Here is an 18999-nt window from a genome sequence, read left to right as displayed (position 1 = left end):
CTTTTCAGTAGTGCTTGCACATCTTTGGAACCATGTCCTTTGTGCTTACCTTTAAACTGACCTTAAAACGCTTTTCAATTAACCTAGGATTTTATAGATGTTAGCTGCCACCATTTTTATGAAGTCAGTTTCGAATGATTTCAATGATGATTTTGATTATGTACTGTCACATGCTATTTTTTACTTTAAACTTCTGAAAACCACCTTATTTTGTTTTATTGAAAATGATGTTTGAGAGGAAATAAAATTAATTTGAGAGGAAATGTGAACCCCACTGCAAAAGCATTTTAAAAATACAAATAAAAATTCCCCAAACCATAAAGGTAAAGGGACCCCTGACCATTAGGTCCAGTCGCGGACGACTCTGGTTGCGGTGCTCATCTCGCTTTATTGGCCGAGGGAGCCGGCGTACAGCTTCCGGGTCATGTGGCCAGCATGACTAAACCGCTTCTGGCGAACCAGAGCAGAGCATGGAAATGCTGTTTACCTTCCCGCCGGAGCGGTACTGGTCAGCAAGCCCTAGGCTCTGTGGTTTAACCCACAGCACCACCATAGAGAGCACCTGACAAACTAAGACCCATGTCCACCAAAAACCAACGTCTTACTTAACAGGGTCGGCCCAGATATTTTGGTGCCTGAGGCAAACTACAAAATTGCAGCCTCCACCCACCCTCCCTGCCAGTGAAGAAGGGCTGGGTGAAACAGGAGCAAAGGGGGAATAATATCTGGTTGGTCTGCTTAAAATCATTTTGTGATAAATTTAGCTATTTCTTCTCTGCTTTTGCATATCAAACAAAACAGACGTAATCTGAGATTTGGGGCTATAAGGAATATGAATCTTTTTTAAATTCAATTGAATAAGTGTTTATTGTTATAAGGAAGGGGTTGGATAATTTATACAAAAGAGTTTATTCTAGAAACTTAAAACATTTTTGTGTACAGCAACTGTTGACTGCAAACGGCTGTGTCCCTGAGGGGCAGCCTCTGGCTGTGGAAACAAAAGACAGTTAAATCAATAGAAGTTGCTTCACAAATTGTTTTTGTTGATTGTCGACTGCAGCAATAAAACTGCTATCACAACTTGCCAAAGCACAGCAGATGTGGTTTCAAACTGGATGTCGAGATTCCTGTGGGGTTGGACTAGATGACCCTGGGCTCCCCCAGCTCTACAACTCTATGATTCTATGTGATATACATTGGGATCTGCCTCGCTCCATGGATCCTGCCGCCTGAGGTGGCCAACTCACTTTGCCTCATGGGTGAGCTGGCCCTGCGCCTTAATAAATTGTGCCGGCCATACACATTCCTGGATAGCTCTTTGGTTAGAGCAGGTGCTGATTTAACACCAAGGTGGCAGGTTCAATCCCTGTATGTGCCAGCTGCATATTCCTGCATTGCAGGGGGTTGGACTAGATGACCCACAGGATCCCTTCCAACTTGACAGTTCTATAATTCCACCAAGGCTGCCCAATCAGGGCGATACCTCTCGTACAGGTGAGGTTTTGCAGGAGGGTTTGACACGCCTGGGCCGCTGATGGGCCAGGCCCAGGGCCAAGATTCCTACGTTAAGCAGGGGGAGGAGCCAGAAGGGCAGATGGGCGGAGCCACCGCTTGCGGGTTCCTATCGTTTTCCCGCTCTCCTAAACAGGCTTAACGGATAATGCAATGGATAATTTGGGCGGGGGTGGGTGGGGGCGGGGTCGCGCACGCGCGCCGCGCGGCGTGACAGCCTATAACTGCCGCGGGCCGCCGTGTTCGACCTTTCACCCTGACGCTGACGGCTCAACGCGGAAGCGCGATGGCGGCGGCAGAAGGGCCGGCAGGCGGCAAGAGCGGCGCTTCCCCGTCGGCTGCGCACCGGAGGCTGCGGATCCTCTCGGGCCACCTGAGGAGCGGGCCGCCGGAGGCGCACCTGTCCGCTGCCCAGTGCCGAGGGCGGGCGGCGCCGGCGCCGGCTCGCCCTCAGCCGAGCACCTTCCCCAAGAGGCGGTAAGCGGGTGGGGCGGCGGGGGAAGCCTGGGCGAGGGCGGTTGCTCCCCGGTGGGACGCCAGCTGGACGGGGGCTTCCCGAGACTGGGGGCAAGGCCTCGCCCCGCCGCCCCTCGCGGAAAGGGCCCGAAGCCGGTGCTTTCCTTGCAAGAAGAAGGGGACGGAGAGGCAGGAAAAAGCCGTTGCCGCTTTCCGCTATTCCTCCCTTTGGCCTCATTTAATTCGAAAAGAGAGTTTGGGGGCACACTCAAGTCTCATTTCTCCATAGCATCTGAATTAGGAGATCATATGTAGGCCCTGGGCCAGTGCCTGGGTTATTAGAAATCTAGCCGACAGGGTCTGATTGGTTGGGTCCAGAGCATGGTTAATGCTTCATTACTTGCGGGGGGAATGGTCTCTGATGTCTTGAAAAAGGTAGGTGTGTGGCTTCTCCTAAAGAAACCGACTTTGAACACCTTAGACTGGAACAACTGTTGACCAGTAACAAATACACCCTTTTGGAGGATGATGGGGCAGCTGCAAGCATGTTTTGATAGCGGATTATTTCTAATCTGGGTTCAGGTCTGGCCATGGGCCTGAGTTGCCCTTGGTCTTCCTAATGGATGATATTTGCAGTGGGTGGGAGAGGGGTGGTGTGAGCTTGATCCTGCTTCTTGATCTCTGGCTTTTGAGACCACCGACCATGGTATCTTCCCTGACTGGCTCAAGAATGGGAATTTGGAACACTGTGATTGTGGTGCTGCTTCTGGGACTAAGAGTGGGACTGGGAAAGTACTTTTCAGGCTTCTAGAGGTTACTTTATGGAGTGCTGCAAGGCACTATCTTAACTCCATTGTTGTTCAACACCTATATGAAGCAGCCAGGAATAATCATTAGGAGTTTCGAAACAAGGTACCAGCAACATGCTGATGACAGACAGTTCTATTTCTCCATAACATTTGACTTTGGAGAGAGCATTGGAATCTGCATGAAAGCAGTGGCGAGATGGATAAGGAAATATAAGCTGCATTTGAATCCGGGCAGGAGAGAGGCACTGTGGGCGAGTGGTTCCTGTGCCTGAGAAGTTGTTATGAGCTTCTGGTGCCATGTCCAAATAAAGAACTTGTACACCTGTCCCCACTAAGGTATGAACTCTATACAGTGGTACCTCGGGTTAAGAACTTAATTCGTTCTGGAGGTCCATTCTTAACCTGAAACTGTTCGTAACCTGAGGTACCACTTTAGCTAATGGGGCCTCCCGCTGCCACCGCCGCACAATTTCTGTTCTCATCCTGAAGCAAAATGCTTAACCTGAGGTACTATTTCTGGGTTAGCGGAGTCTGTAACCTGAAGCGTCTGTAACCCGAGGTACCACTGTATAAGGATACAGCTTGTGCATTATACTGCAGGGAAGACACACCCACCCACCTTCCTGTGTTGGACAAGAAACACAAAAGTTGAGAGTGCAAGTCAGTTGATGGTAATGTCCAAAGTAGCTCAGATTCAGTTTCCCCCATTTCTGTTACATGAAAGTCTTGAAGACCAAGTTAGTTAAATAGGAGTTATGGGGGGTGCGGTGGGGTAGGGTGTTTGCAGTTTATATATCTATGAACCTGTAGAGAATAAACCCATTTATGATAGCATTTATTTAACTTAACAGTGCATTTGGTATTTCATGTTTCCATTATTGAAGATTATACTAATATGCCACTACAGTAGTGACATCTTGATTAGTAGCTGCTGCTTGGTTAGACCCAGAGTTCCTTGTTTGAATACTTGAAATTTAGTATTCCTAATTAATACTTGACAGACCACCATAGAACATGAACAGGATGGGGTAGAATAGCCAGGTAGTCAAATCTCCTGTCTGTTTAAATTTTGGTGAACAAGCAGGGCAATGTGACTTAAATACTTACAAGGTTGGGTGGTAACTCTTTCTCCTACAGAATTTTCTTAATTAAAATTGCATACAGTATGCATAAGATTTCCCCGCCAGGAAATAGTGCATTTTTGTGGAGAGTTCATTGGAAAAGCAGTGCAAGGAGAGTGGTTTAACCTCCTTCCCACAGTGCCATGGCCGAGATCTGGATTGGATTCTCCTTCAGCTGCTATTTGCTGAAATTCAAAGCAGTGGAACGTCCACTTATGAATCTCAAGCATCTTGTCTTGTTTGGCTTTAAGAAACTTGTTGACTTTATCTAGATTTACTCTCGGTGCATAGTGCCAACAGCTCCCTCTCCCACGATACCTTTTCTTAAGAAATCAACCTTTTATTTAGGTAAGGATATTCAGACTGTGAGGCAAATGGTTACAAAACAAAATGTGAATTACTTTGCTTGTTAAGGGAGTTTCCTGGTGGGCAGTAGGAGTTCACGGAATGTGTCAAGAGAAGAGTAGGGTAGCTGCACTGTGAAAGGACTGGGATTAAGTGAACAGAAAAATCATACCTTAAATGACAGCAAAGCCCGGCATACAGTGATGTGCATTATCATTAAGTATTATGTGTCCTGCTAAGATATTATCACATGATCTCTTTAACCCCCGCTTTGCCCCTGGCAGGAGCAGACTTGCTATCTAAAGTACAGTGGTGCCTCGCAAGACGAAATTAATCCGTTCCTCGAGTCTCTTCGTCTAGCGTTTTTTTCGTCTTGCGAAACAACCCGATTAGCGGAATAGCGCTATTAGCGGTTTAGCGGCTATTAAAGGCTTAGCGGCTATTAAAGGATTAGCGGCTAAAAGGCTATTAGCGGCTTAGAAAAAGGGGGGGGAGCGGGAAAAAATCGGAACACTTTCAAGACATTTTTATCTTGCAAAGCAAGCCCATAGGGAAAATCGTCTTGCGAAGCAGCTCAAAAACGGAAAACCCTTTCGTCTAGCAGGTTTTCCGTCTTGCGAGGCATTCGTCTTGCGGGGCACCACTGTACTACTGACTGTATCTTCAGTCATGAGAAGCCAGTTGCCCAAGAGAGATCAGCCCATAGGCAAGGAGGTCATTAGCAGTTTTTGACTCCTACTTGTTCCTATGATTAAGTAAGCTTTTGCGTGACACCATTGATGGGCTCAGGTTGTTCCCGAGGCCGCAGGTAGTGCAGAAAGTGGTGGCCCTATGCTGCTCAAGCCCAGTATACTTGCCCTGTCTTAACCTTTATATACCCAGTAGGTTACTGCATCTTGCAGGAGCATTTCTCCTTCAAGTTCTGAAGATCTCAAAAGCTTGCTCTACAGTAACAGAGAGCTATGCCTCTTCTGTGGAGTGGCACTCCAGTTGAAATGTGACATGTACCTTCCTTATGCACTTTTTTTGGAAATGACATTCTTGTTCCGATAAGTAATTCCAGCTAGATGAATAGGTTTCTGCGTAGGTGTCCATTCTGTATTTCTTGTAAATTCATCTTTTGTTAGTTTTGTGCTGTTCTGTTACTGTTTTTAATGTATTTGGGACATCACCTTGGGCATATGTGAAAGTGAGAAATAAGAACAACGTTCTTAAACACACACTTCTCTTTTTTCTGCAGCTGGAGGTTGCCTGGTGGAGAAGGAGAAACCATTGGCATTCCAAAGGGGTGGAGGGAAATTCCCAGCTGGTGGATCAGTTCCAGAACCAAGCCAACCTCTGTGGGCCATTAGACTATACCTACACTGTTGACAAGCCTATACTGCTTCCTGTTACCATCCAAAGAGGAAGCAGAGGCATATCTCTTAGTGCTGTGGTTCATAGCACTAAGATCAGTATGTCTGTTCTTAGTTCAGGAAAACCAGATCTCCATGCCTTATGTCTTATGATGACAGGCAACAGGTGTGTGTGATTTGCTTTTCTTCTGCTTACTTCCAACAGGGACATAAAGCAGGAAATTTCAGCAGCAGCAGGCATGGCATGCAAGAGGACTGGTGTCTTCTATTACTGTGTTCCTACATTCACATGCCTCTGTCAGGGGTCCTGCTTGCTGTAACTACTGAGACCAAGAAAGTACACTGAGACTCTATAGCTGCTGGCAAGAAATGTGTTTTTGGTCCCCCATTACATGTTAGGCAAATGAGTTGTCATGCTAAGTCATACTCAAACCCATTGGAAGAAATGGTCCTAAGATAGTCATGACAGTTTTAAGTCCACTGATTTCAGTGCATCTACTCAGATTATCACATTGTTGGCAAGATCCATTCATTGACTCCCTTAATTTATACAGTGGTGCCCCGCAAGACGAATGCCTCGCAAGACGGAAAACTCGCTAGACGAAAGAGTTTTCCGTTTTGGAGGTGCTTCGCAAAACGAATCTCCCATGGGCTCGCTTCGCAATACGAAAATGTCTTGCGAGTTCCTGCGGGTTCCCCCCCTTTTTTTCTAAACCGCTAAGCCGCTTATCAGCTGATCCAATAAGCTGATAAGCCGCTAAAAGCCGCTAATAGCGCTAATCCGTCAATGGGCTTGCTTCGCAAGACGAAAAAACTGCTAGACGAAGAGAATCACAGAACGGATTCTTTTTGTCTTGCGAGGCACCACTGTACTACAAGTGAAACTTCAGACTGAGTGTTTGGTATTTTTGAAAGTCCCTTACTTTCAAAGTCTCCCTTAAAGACTTTTTAAAAAAATGGCTGTAGATTCTGTTGCAGTTCTTTAAAGAAGAAAAATGTTCTGCTGCATATATTTTGTTTGGGTGATATTAGAGGTCCACTAAGTTTGGATGGGCTTGGTACTCGGTTATTGTTTTTAGTAGCCAAATTTTTGATGCTGTATGGAAGCAAAGTACATATTGTCTTAGCCATGTAGTTTCACATTTCAAGCAACACATTCATCAGAGGATTAAAAATAGAAAACAATAAGATCAAATTTTTTCAGAGTTGGAGAATCTCTTAGCTGTTTGAAAAACTTTCTTCAATATGTATCAAGAGCACATTTCTTACTTCAATCATTATCAGCTACTTAATGGCATCTCCTCTTAAGCCAACTGTCAGATCATATTTCAGATGAACATTTTAACCAACAAGAGAAAGTCTCAGTAGTGATTTATAGGAGTTTCAAAAATAATTGAAGAAAGGAGGATTTGCTGGTCTTTGCCCTAGGGACTGAACTCCAGGGTTATTGTGGGGTTTGGGCAAGGTTATGTTTTTCCATTCCCCCGTCACTCATCCACGTTCCTCAAAGATTTCTTGGGCGCACGGCAGGGAGTAATCCTTCCAGAACATTTGGAAGTTAATTCCTGTTATCTTTGTCCCTCGGATATAATAAGATACAGTAGCCATCACTAATCACCACTTAATTATCTCTGCCAAGGGTCTTGACAGAGATGACTAACCAGCCATGAGGTCTCCCCAGAAGTCCTGAAACCCGCTAGATTTCTGTGGTTGTAAGTTGTTTACAGTTTAAGTTTTTGATACTGTCTTAATTGTTGTAACCTGCCCTGGGACATTGGGGAAAAGTGTGAGATGGCGGCAAAATTATTATTATTGTAAGCTGCAACCCAAGATAAAAGGGCACACCTAGCTACTTTAAAAGAATTGAGATTCACGGATGCTGTGATTACTAAGAACCAGCATGGTTTCTCAAAAACAAGTCATGCAAGACGAATCTCTTTCCTTCTCTCTCTGGATAAAGCTACAAGCCTGGTGGATCATGGGAATGCTATGGATGTTGTGCACCTTGCTTTCAGTAAGACAAAGTTCCCCATCATATTCTTGTAGAGAAGCTGGTAAAATGTGGGTTGGATGAGGTAACTCTTAGGTGGATTTATAGCTGGTTGACTGACCAATCCCAAAGAGTGCTCAATAACTGTTCCTTATCCTGGAAAAAAGTGACAAGCGGAGTGCCACAAGATTCTGTCCTGGGCCTGTTGTTGTTCAGCATCTTTATAAAGAACTTGGATAAAGGAATTGAGGGGATGCTCATCACATTTGCAGATGACACCAAACTGGAGCTGCAGACAGAATCGGGATTCAATATGACCATAACAGATTGGAGAACTGGGCCCAAATTAACAAAATGAAATTCAATAGGGACAAATGTAAGGCTCTTCACTTAGACAGGAAGAACCAGCTACACAAATATAAGATGGGGGACACCTAGCTTACTAGCAGTACATGTGAAAAGGATCTAGGGGTCTTAGTAGACACAAGCTTAACATGAGTCAAAAGTATGATGCAGCAGCAAAACAAACAAAAAAAGCTAATGCTAAGCTGCATCAGCAGAAGTCTAATGTTCAGATCAAGGGAAGTAATAGTAACACTCTATTCTGCCTGGCGGGCTCTGGTCCATGGAGTCACAAAGAGTCAGACACAACTAAACAACAAATTCTGCCTTGGTCAGACCACACCTGGAGTACTGTGTCTAGTTCTGGACACCACAATTTAAGGACATTGACAAGCTGGAATGTGCAAAGGAGAGTGACGAAGATGATCAAGACTCTGCAAACCAAGACTTATGAACAGTATAAACTGGTATATCAGGTGGCAAATGGCTCCTTAAACCATTTGGAAGTCGCCAAAACGGAATGTCTAGTTGCCATTTTGGGGCCAGGAGGCTTGAAAGTTGTATTTTTCAACACGACTTCTTGATTCTTGAAATTTGCTCTGTGCAGATAAAATATCACAAATAGAATACTTCAGGATGTGTTGTTAGCATGTGAAAACAGGCAAGTTCCAAGGATACCCAGGCATGCGCCTCCACATGGTGGAGGCATCAGGTGCCATTCTGGCACCCGGGCATCTTCACTTGGTTGCAAGTGGCTGATAGCCAGGTGCAACATGCCTCTGGCGAATTTCAAATGCTGCTTATGAGGAATGGTTGAGGGAATTGGGGATGTTTAGCCTGGAAGAGAGGAAATTAAACAGCCATCTTCAAGTATCTAAAGGGCTGTCACATGGAAGATGGAGCAAGATTGTTTTCTCCTGCTCCGGAGGGCAAGACCTGAACCAATGGCTGCAAGTTGACAGGGAGGAGCTTCCAACTAAACATCAGGAATGACTTTCGGATAGTAAGGGCTGTTTAACAGTGGAATGGACTCCCTTGGGAGGTTGTGACTCTCCTTCCTTGGAGGTTTTTAAGCAGAGGTTGGATGGCCATCTGTCATGGTTGCTTTAGTTCAGATTCCTGCATTGTAGGGCTTGGCCTAGATGACCCTTGAGGACCCTTGCAGCTCTGCAACTCTGATTCTTCTTCCACTACTACTACTACTACTAATTATTATATTTCAGCCTTTGGCCTGAGCCTCCAGCACTGTTTTTTGCTAAAACTTTGAGAGATAGTGCCTTTTGCATACATTTCTTAAGTACTCCGTGAGAGGTGTGAGCTTTCTTTTTCCAGGTAATCTCTGTTCTATTAGGTCTAATTTGAGACGAATGAACTGTCTTCTCCTTATCAACACGATGAAGCCTTTCTGTGGTGCAGTGGTTAAGAGCGGTAGACTCGTAATCTGGTGAACTGGGTTCGATTCCCCGCTTCTCCACATGCAGCTGCTGGGTGACCTTGGGCTAGTCACACTTCTCTGAAATCTGTCAGCCCCACTCACCTCACAGAGTGTTTGTTGTGGGGGAGGAAGGGAAAGGAGACTATTAGCTGCTTTGAGACTCCTTCGGGTAGTGATAAAGTGGGATATCAAATCCACACTCCTCTTCTTCTTTCTCTTTTCTGATCTTCCATATTTGTTAGAGTTGTAAATGTTTGTTCACGGCAATATACCATGGAGAGTTATAGAAGAATAGCCAATGCTCTTCAAGAGAGTTGTGGATATTGTTTCTGGTTGTATATCCAAAAAGAGTTCAGTTACATATTTCTGTGTTTCATTTTCAAATTGTGATCGCTCAAAATGTAGGCCATTTCCTCCTCCTCCTCATTCAGTGTCAGTCCTGTATTGCTGCAATTCACAGAAGTGCCTCAGTATTTTTTGACATTAACTATTCTTCCGTTAATTTTATCACCAGACAAAGGTAATTTCCATAACTTGTTATTCAGCATCCATATCAAACAAATTTTTCACAATCAAGCAACAGACAGGCTTAATCAGTTTTTCAGCTGCTGTATGTGCTTTGTCTGTTGAGCAATCAATTCAGCCAGTTGCTAAGATATAATTTGCATCTTACCTGAGACTTTACTCATTTTTCGAAATACGATCGTTGCCATTTCCACTGTTCCAACTGCCTTTCAAAATACTGAAACATTGCATTTTCGTATGTTTGGGGGCCATATTGGAATTGGAAAGCTTCTTACCACAGATCAGACACATAGATTGAGGGACATTTTCATCTTCAGTCCATGTGAATCTGAGACTTGGATAGCTATCCACATATTGTTGACTAACTTTCTTTTTTGGAGGTCTGCTTAGACCTGCTACTGGCATTGAATTAAACTAGTCTTCTCCAGTACTCTGTTTGAATGGTGATTCTGGATCACAACTAGGATTGCTTTCAGTATCACTTGATGCTCATGCTCTCATTTCAAAAAGATATCTATCCATATTCTGCAAATAAAGAAAGTGATTTTGATACTATACAGTACACTGGAGTGTTCAAATGTTTTTTGATTAATCTTTAATCTTCCTCCTGCACATGCCATCCTCTCCTGCTACACCAGTGGGGTGCACCGCACCTTTTGAAAACCACTGTGTTAAGTTGTCTGTTAAGCTATGGTGTAACATCCGCATTTATGATAGTTATCAGATTCAAGTAATGATGTGGGTGGTAGACACACAATGAAATTGTGTGTCTTTTTAAATAAAAGTGTCATCAGATTTGGAATTGTTTTCATAGGTAGATGTGCTTAGATATTTTAATTGTGTGTTAATTTATCAGTGACATGTTTCCCAACCTGGGCTCATTTGGAAGGATGAAGGGATATAAATACGATAAATAAATAAGATAGTTGTGAAAATGACTTGGATTAGCAAGGAGGAAGGAAGTTCATTCAGTCTGCTGGTGTGGGTGTTTGGAATGGATGTCATTTAAATTAATTTGTTTTTATGTGCTTTTAAATGTGTTTTTGAGAATTGAGGTGTTAATTGTTTTAAGCTACCACCACTATGGTGTATGCATTGCATGGGTAGGTTAGAAATTCTCAGATTAATTAATGGGAGTTAGTATTTCTCTGTCCAGAAGGCAATCCGTGATGGTTTGTTTTCGATGTAGCTGGAACTATACTGCACATACTCAATTTGAGGGGTGGAAACTTCTAAAAGCTCTTCTTATTTTATCCTTGTATTTATATATTAAGCTCAAACAATTCCATAGTATACACATCTGTCTGCCAGCGGGATGCACTTTGCTTGAACAATGGGACTTCCCCTTCATCTCCTTCCCCTTGCAGTTCCCTTGTGTGCCTGCCCAGTCAGCTGCAGAGAGTAGAGGGAAGTTCTACATGAAACTCGATTTTACCTATGATTTAGATTTTAAAGATTGGGGGGGGGGGTGGAATGAAGGTACTGAAAACTATTAACCTGCTCAAATAATTATCTAAAAATATATGTACAGTGGTGCCTCGCAAGACGAAATTAATTCGTTCCGCAAGTCTCTTCGTCTTGCGGTTTTTTCGTCTTGCGATGCACGGTTTCCCATAGGAATGCATTGAAAATCAATTAATGCGTTCCTAGGGAAACCGCCTTCAGACCAGGTCCAGGGACAGTCTGTCCCCAGACCTCTTCTGAAGGCTGGGGGGGGGGGGACAAGGGCTTTTCTTCTCACCCCCAGCATTTTAAAAAACCCTGGGACAGCGGAGGACTTCTCCGCTGTCCGGGCGATCTTAAAATGCTGGTGGGCATTTTAAGCGCAGCCGCTTGCTTCAAAAGAAGGGAGAAGCGCAGCCGCTTGCTTCAAAAGAGGTCCGGGGGCAGCGGGAGCGCTTCCCGCTGCCCCCGGACCTCTTTTGAAGCAAGGGGCGGTGGGGAGAAGCGATCTCCCCGCAGCCGCTTGCTTCAAAAGAGGTCCGGGGGCAGCGGGAGCGCTTCCCGCTGCCCCCGACCTCTTTTGAAGCAAGGGGCGGTGGGGAGAAGCGATCTCCCCGCAGCCGCTTGCTTCAAAAGAGAAGACCCGCTGTCCCCGGGGCAAGCTTCGTTTTGCGAAGCAAGCCCATAGGGAAATTCGTCTTGCGAGGCAACTCGAAAACGAAAAAACCTTTCGTTTTGCGAGTTTTTCGTCTCGCGAGGCGTTCGTCTTGCGGGGTACCACTGTATCTAAAATTACAGTTGTGGTAGTTAACTAGTATTGTTCTTGAAACATGAGTTTGACCAAACTGCGGGAGGCGGTGGAAGACAGGAGTGCCTGGTGTGCTCTGGTCCACAGGGTCACGACTAAATGACTAAGACAACAATCTGTTCCAATTTCCATATTTGTTTTGTATTATTTCCATTGGCTAGATTACTAATTCAACCATGCATATTTTTTTCAAACGGGAAGCTTCCCACTAACATCACCAGAGTTGAAGCCAATTGTCAATTAAACCTTAGGGGACACCAGTCACACATTTTAATTTAGGAATGTGAGATTCAATGGCACGATTAATAGAGTGGGGAAATCTCTGAAAAGGATATGGTAAGAAGATGTCTTTAGATAGGATGGCTTCTTGCAGCAGTATTCATTCATTCATTTTCTTTTAGTATTCCTTTCAGTATTACCTTTATAGACTACCTTTCTTCCAAGGAGCTCAAGGTGGCCAATACATATTTCTCCCCCTCTCCATTTTTATCCTCACAACCACCATGTGAGGAAGCTTAGGCTGAGAGACTGTTCATTCAGTGAGTGTCCTAGCTGAGTGACCTTCGAATGCTTTGTCTGCCTGGTTCCAGTCCCACATTCTAACCGCTTCATCAGACTGGCTAGAGAATATGAGATGTATTTGTGGTGACCCAAATTTCACTGCAAATTTTGACAAATGGGGGGCATTCTTGATGTCAGAATGAACGGCCCCCATCATGCAAGGATGGTGCCTGACATTTCCACTATCTGGGGATCAGTGGATCTGGACTGTTTTCATACACACCAATACCCCATCCTGTAGAATTCTATCAGTTATATTTTATCTGCGCAATCAGAATGAATTTCTGGAATCAAATTGCTTTTTCTGTTTAGCCTCAGCCGAAGTCATCATTAAGGAAAAGAGGTCTGAATAGGCCAATATATATGTGGACTGTCCCTGAATCAAGTGACTTTTCTTCTTTAAGTTCTCAAAGCTCTTAACGTAGGTCACAGTTGTCATCTGAACTAGCTAGATTTTTAACTGAGAATCAATCCCAGTCAGCCCGTCATTTGAAAAATAAGATTTTAAAGCCATTGTGCCCCAAAATGGCAACTAGAAATTTTGTTTTGGCCATTGCAACTTTGGTTTAAGGAGCCATTTGGCACCTAGTTTATATATGAGTTTCTAACACTACTCCCTGACTTAATCTGTATGAAGTGGTAGGGTCCAGAAAAGAAATCCAAATGACAATTGGCATGTAAGAAGCACACATTTAATGTGGCTGAAAGACACTTTCTAACCTTTTGCGGATGAATGAAGTTGAACACTAGTTACATGGCTTTTTTGTAATATCTGCTTGCTTTGATATGAAGATCTTACAAAAGGATTGCCTGCCTCATTCAAATACATGGAAATATTGCCACCTTGTGGGTGGTGCTTTGTGTGCCATAGCTCCCTCTTTATAACATTTCCTGATAACATCCGTTGTTGGATTGTGAACAAACAATCTTCCCAGACTTTTGATCCTTCTCCCCTGAATGTCTCCTCTCTCAAATGGGGGGGGGGGGATGCATATGTTGTAAGTTTTGTTGCTTTGTAAAGAAATATGAGTAGTACTCTTTTAAATTTGGCAGCGCAAATCATAAAGCTGTATGTTTTGGATGGAGGAGTGTTTTAGAATTACTTAACATTCTGTTTTAACATGCTGTTCTCACAGTTTGAATTTTTCTAAGCATGGTTCTGTGGAAACATTTTGGGGGTGATTTTCTTAACACTGTAGAGGAATACATCGAAGGAGCAAGCTGTCACTGTCACACCAGATGTGTAGCGCACTTGAGCTTTTGTTTTATTCTTATCAAAGTTAAACCACCAGACACAGTTGCAATTCTAGTTTATTTTAGCTAGGTTAGGATTGCCTTTATTGAACATTTGCTCTAGCAAATTCTCACAACGGGTCTTTCTGCACACCTAAAGGGTGGGAAACTCAGGCTCTGGGGGCAAATGTGGCCCTTGGGGCCTTGGTCTGGCCCTTGAGACTTTTCTAGCCATATTTTTCATCATCCTTGCTTCACACCCGCCTAGAGTGATTTTTCCCTGGCTGGAATGAGTCTGTGCACTTCAATAATGCATCTTGGTTTCCTGGATGGCGGGTGAGAGAGGGTTGTGTGAATTTGTGCAGAAGCTAGTCTACTGTACATAGGTAAAGTTTATATTCGTTGCTCCACCCGCGTGTGCCTGCAGTTTTGCCTGCCCAGAAGGAAATGTAGTCTTCAAACTGAAAGGTTCCTCATCCCTGGAACCCAGCACTCTGTTGCAAAGATAGCCTCGCTTCAGGATGCAGATGTTGCATCTACAAATTTCATTCTAGCTTCACCTGTCCCCTTCTTAAGACTCTTCTAAATTGTGGGAGCAAGTTGCTGACAAACAAAAATCTTCCCTTCATTTACAACAATAGCATGTGGTGCTTCACAGTTTCAGCTGTCACATGTCAACATACCTACACACCTATGTCGTAACTCTGGGTATTTCGTTAAGTAAATCAGGTTCTGGATAATGTCCTCCTTCAGAATGTCATTAGCATAAGCACATAAAGAACATTAAGCATCCTATTGTCAAGAGTGGCATCCAGACCTGTGGGAAACCTTCAAGCGCAATAGCGCTGTCTCTCCCCATCAGCTTCCAGCAACTGGTGTTCAGAAGCATTGCTGTCATTTCTGGTATACAGAAGCATTAATGTAACAAAAATGAATGTTTATAAGCAGCTAAGGGGCTACATACAGCTTTGTACATCAGTTATATAATCATGCAGGCCGATGTAATGTTTCGTCAGAATGGACAGTATCTTAGAATTATAACGTTGACAAAAATGAGCAAACAACATAGTGAACTAACAAGTCATGTTCTTTTTATCCTCCTTTCCCTTTTAGGCAAGAAGTTTTTAAGTGGAATGGATGGGGTTACAATGACTCAAAATTCATCATCAATAAGAAGGGACAAGCAGAATTCACAGGGAAAAGGTAACATCCTTGTAGATACATAATATTTCTAAGGGATGGGGGGCAGGAGGGATTTAAAAGCACAAAATGGATATTAAATAATAGGTGAAGTAATATCATTGGCTTTTGGGTGGCTTGCCCCTGTCAGGTATGTGGTCTGTTGGTTACCTTTATGTGAATAGTTCATTGGTGGCAGACTAAAGCCCAAGCTGTTACCCTGCTTGTTGCGTGGATTTGTAGAAAGGGCGCGTCTGGCCACTTATACTAGACTGTAGTTTCTTGAGGCTTGGCTTTGTCACCCAGACTCAGATACTCGGGACGTTGTCTGACCCCCGTCCCGGCATAACTCCAATCCCATAGGTGATCTATTCCCTTATGCACATCTGTTGCTTCATCCTACATGAGCCAAGATGCAAGTTGCTGCTGCACTTCCAGCTCCCATCAACCCCGGCCACCATGGCCAAAAGTCATGGATGATGAGAGCTGTGCTTCAGTCATGTCTGTAGAGCCACAGGTTAGTTAACTACAAGCACCAGAGGATTTGTCGGAATCCTGCCCTTATTATGTATACAGATGAGTTAAGTATTCTTTATGTGAACGTAAGAGGGACCCTACTGAATCAAACCAAGAGCTCATCTCATCCAACATCCCATTTCGTATAACAGCTGTATAGATGCTTCCAAAAACCCTGTAAGAAAGGCAAGAAGGCAATAACTTTGCCATATGGTTGCCCTACTTGGCAAGGATGATCACTGAACACGGAGATGCTTTTTTGGTATCAGTTCTCATACCTTTTATATGAGAGGAGACTTCTCCATGAATTTGTCTAATCATCCTCTATAAAACTACTTAAACCACTGGCTGTTGCCACATCGTAGGATGGTGACTTTCATCAGCTTTTTCGGTTTGCTAATCCTGAATTCATTTGTCTAATACTTTGCTAAAACCATTTAAGCCACTGGCTGCTGCCAGATCATGCAATGGTGACTTTCATGAGCATGTAAAAGGTGTACTGCACATTTTGTGAATCCTGCTATTAATTTCATTGGGTAAACCAAATCCTGCTATTAATTTCATTGGGTAAACCAAAGGTCTAGTATTATTAGAGACGGCCAAACTTATTTCTATTTACTTGCTTCACAGTTTGCATAACTTTTATCTTTAAAAACTACATCCATGTCTTTTTTTCTGAAATAAAAAGCCACAAATGCTGCAGCTCTTTCGTATAGGAAAGATGCTCTAACCGCTGTTCGCCTTGTCTTCTCTTCCCCAGCTGTAGTCTCCTAGTCATCTTTTCTTCAAAAGAACCTCATGCCGTATTCAAAATTTAGCCACACCACTTCTATTAAAGTACTGCAGCGCTTGGATTCTTCTTTTCTGGAAATACAGTATTTGTAATTCCTCCTGTAGTAAACTTGATGTCAGTTAATATGATGACTTCTAGTTTTTGAAGGAATAACTTCTCTTCAGCTACTGTTTAATTTTTCAGTCTAATTTAGGTGCCTTTCCCTCAGATTAATCCCTGAAAACTTGAAGGAAATAGGCTTCAACTTCTGATCCTTGTATTTGTCCTGTATTTGGCAGCTCTGCACTAATTCTTTTCAGATGCTGTCTTTGGGACATCCTGAACTGTACACAATATTCTAAAAGTGAGCGTGCCATGAATGAATGCAATTGTGGCTTTTTATTTCAGTCCCACTCAGCCATTTTGTTGTTTATTTACCCAGACCAGAGAAATATGTGAGAACTCCTTAATGTGCTTCAGACTTTGCTCTGTTAACTACCTTCTCAGGCAACAAGTAGTTTATGTCGCAAATCACCAGATAATTTATGAATAACTTAAATAGCAGTGTTCCTAATACCAAACTTTGTGTTACTACCAAAAACAGCAACCCTACTCTCTGCTCAAGATTTTGATTAACTGCTATCTGTAATAGGGTTCTTGTCACCTACTACTATGTTTTCTTCATCTTTGATGGGCTTTCAGAAAGCATTTGGACAATTCAGAAGTATATAACTGTACAAAATTGGGTGTTTATTTGACTCGGGATTATGAAAGGTTGTTGAGCGATACTTTCCTTTGCAGAAGCTGTTCTGGCACTTCACCCACAAGGCTGATTCTTCTTTCTGCTTAAGAATGGCTCATATTAAAACTCTTTGCAACTTAGCTGGATAGGTGAGACTGACACATCTATAATTTCCTGGATCCTCAGTCCCATCCTTCCAGAAATTACATACTCTTTGTGTATATTTGAACAAATAAAATACTAGATTTGTATTAGCTTCAGGCTAGAAAGAACTGACTAAAATACTTTCGAATTCAGGTATCGGCTAGGTGGTACGGTGTTGCCTTTTTTAGTAGACTGGATGGAGAAATATATGAGCGGAAGTCAGGAGCATAAAAGTACTTCTAGAGTAAGTATATAAATGAACATCTAATTTGGTATAACTCAGTGCGACTTCTAAGATTCCTTTGCATGCAGTTGGAATAAGGTTTAACCTCTGATCCATCGCCATTGTCCTTTTTGTACTATCTGATATCCGAGAACTTGGGCAGAGGCCTTTCCCAAGCTTGCTACCAATGCCCTGTGGTTCCTTACCATATGGTTCAGTGTGAATCTGTGTCTAAAAATGAAGTACCTTAGTTAATCTGATTTGATTAGGTTTCTTTCCTCTGTAACCTTTCTTAGTAATGTTACATTGCTTCCTTTTTGACACAGGTTGAAAATCCTTTTCTTTCAACAGACTTTTAGTGTTTTGCTTCTGTATTTTATATTTTTATATTTTTAATCTATTTTTTATAATGTTACGATTTACTAGTTCTCAGTTGCTCTGTGGATAAAAAAGCTGGGATAAATATCGAATAGCTAACATACTAATACTATGTTTCTGCAAGGTTTCTTGGTCACTAATTGTTTAGTCATTTGATCAGTACCTTTACACCTGCCCTCCAGATACTTGGCCAATTAAGTGATCAAATATAGATGGGCAGGTACACTTTTAAGTTAATAAAATTCCAGCACAGGTACCTGCTAATTCCAGATGCCCTAGTTAGCTGTGAAGCATTGAAATTGTTCCCTGTACCACTGGTCTCCATCGTTTTTAGCAAGTGTGCCACAAGTCAAGTCCAAAATGAATGTGCCAATGTCCTTTTACTTTGGGACAGTTTGACTCAGCTAGCATGGGGGGAGGCAGAGAAGTCCCCTCCATTCCATAGCTGGGATACAGGCACCACCTACTCTTGTCCACAAGTTCCACAAACCACGCATGCAACAGGTTAGCAATTTTATTACCGAAGGCGAGGACGTATTTATTTTTAGCTAGTAACATTGGCACAAATTTAAATGTATATTAAATCTCCTACAAGAGATTGGATTGTAAAGCATGCTTTTAAATCCAGGGGAAAGTGTGTCCTGGTTGTCAGTTGGAAGTTTGGGAAGCAAGCTGACATGATACAACTTGGTTGCTGTTGAGGTATAATCCTGCCCCACTGCTTTGCCTGCATTCTTACGCTAAACTGCATTTCTAAGTATTGCAGTAGAACTTGTTTAGAACAATTGCTTTGCAGTGCAATTGTTAAAGCATTTGGGGCAAACCTAAATGGAGAAGTAGATGTCTTTCCCAAGGAGGAGAATGTAATAAAGTATAGCCTGAGCTAAGGATCTCCTAAAAAGGACTTGCATTTCGTCTAGAGTTAAATGGAAGTGAGTTGGATAAATACAATTAAAACTTTCAGTTCTTAGAGCCTTTACCTTCCATTCATTAAGTGTCATCTACTTCAGACCAATATTTTAGAGGTCAGTGATACTTGACGGCTAGAGTAGAAGCACCATGCGGAAGACTATCCCTTTTTCAGTAGAAATCTGTCTGATGCTAGCGCCT

The 18999-nt window shown here is 43.0% G+C and overlaps 1 protein-coding gene across 2 annotated transcripts in view; it reads left to right on the top strand.

Moving 5' to 3' along the window:
* Window positions 1–1593: 1593 nt before the first annotated feature.
* The window catches only part of AGPS (alkylglycerone phosphate synthase), a 53886-nt gene continuing 36480 nt past the window's right edge, over window positions 1594–18999 (top strand). Inside the window, exons 1-3 of one of the 2 annotated variants that reach the window (XM_083496497.1) lie at window positions 1594–1989; window positions 15049–15138; window positions 17442–17532. In XM_083496497.1, coding sequence (XP_083352623.1) covers window positions 1799–1989; window positions 15049–15138; window positions 17442–17532 — 372 coding nt within the window. In that variant the 5' untranslated portion in view covers window positions 1594–1798. Of the gene's footprint in view, window positions 1990–2024; window positions 2404–15048; window positions 15139–17441; window positions 17533–18999 lie in introns of those variants that run through there. The other variant, XM_083496498.1, reaches the window with a different exon arrangement.

This window comes from Podarcis liolepis (assembly GCF_965112155.1).
Source record: "Podarcis liolepis genome assembly, chromosome: 1".
Lineage (NCBI taxonomy): Eukaryota > Metazoa > Chordata > Lepidosauria > Squamata > Lacertidae > Podarcis > Podarcis liolepis.
The sequence above is the reverse complement of the archived record's forward strand: the minus strand, read 5'-3'. Positions and strand labels throughout refer to the sequence as shown.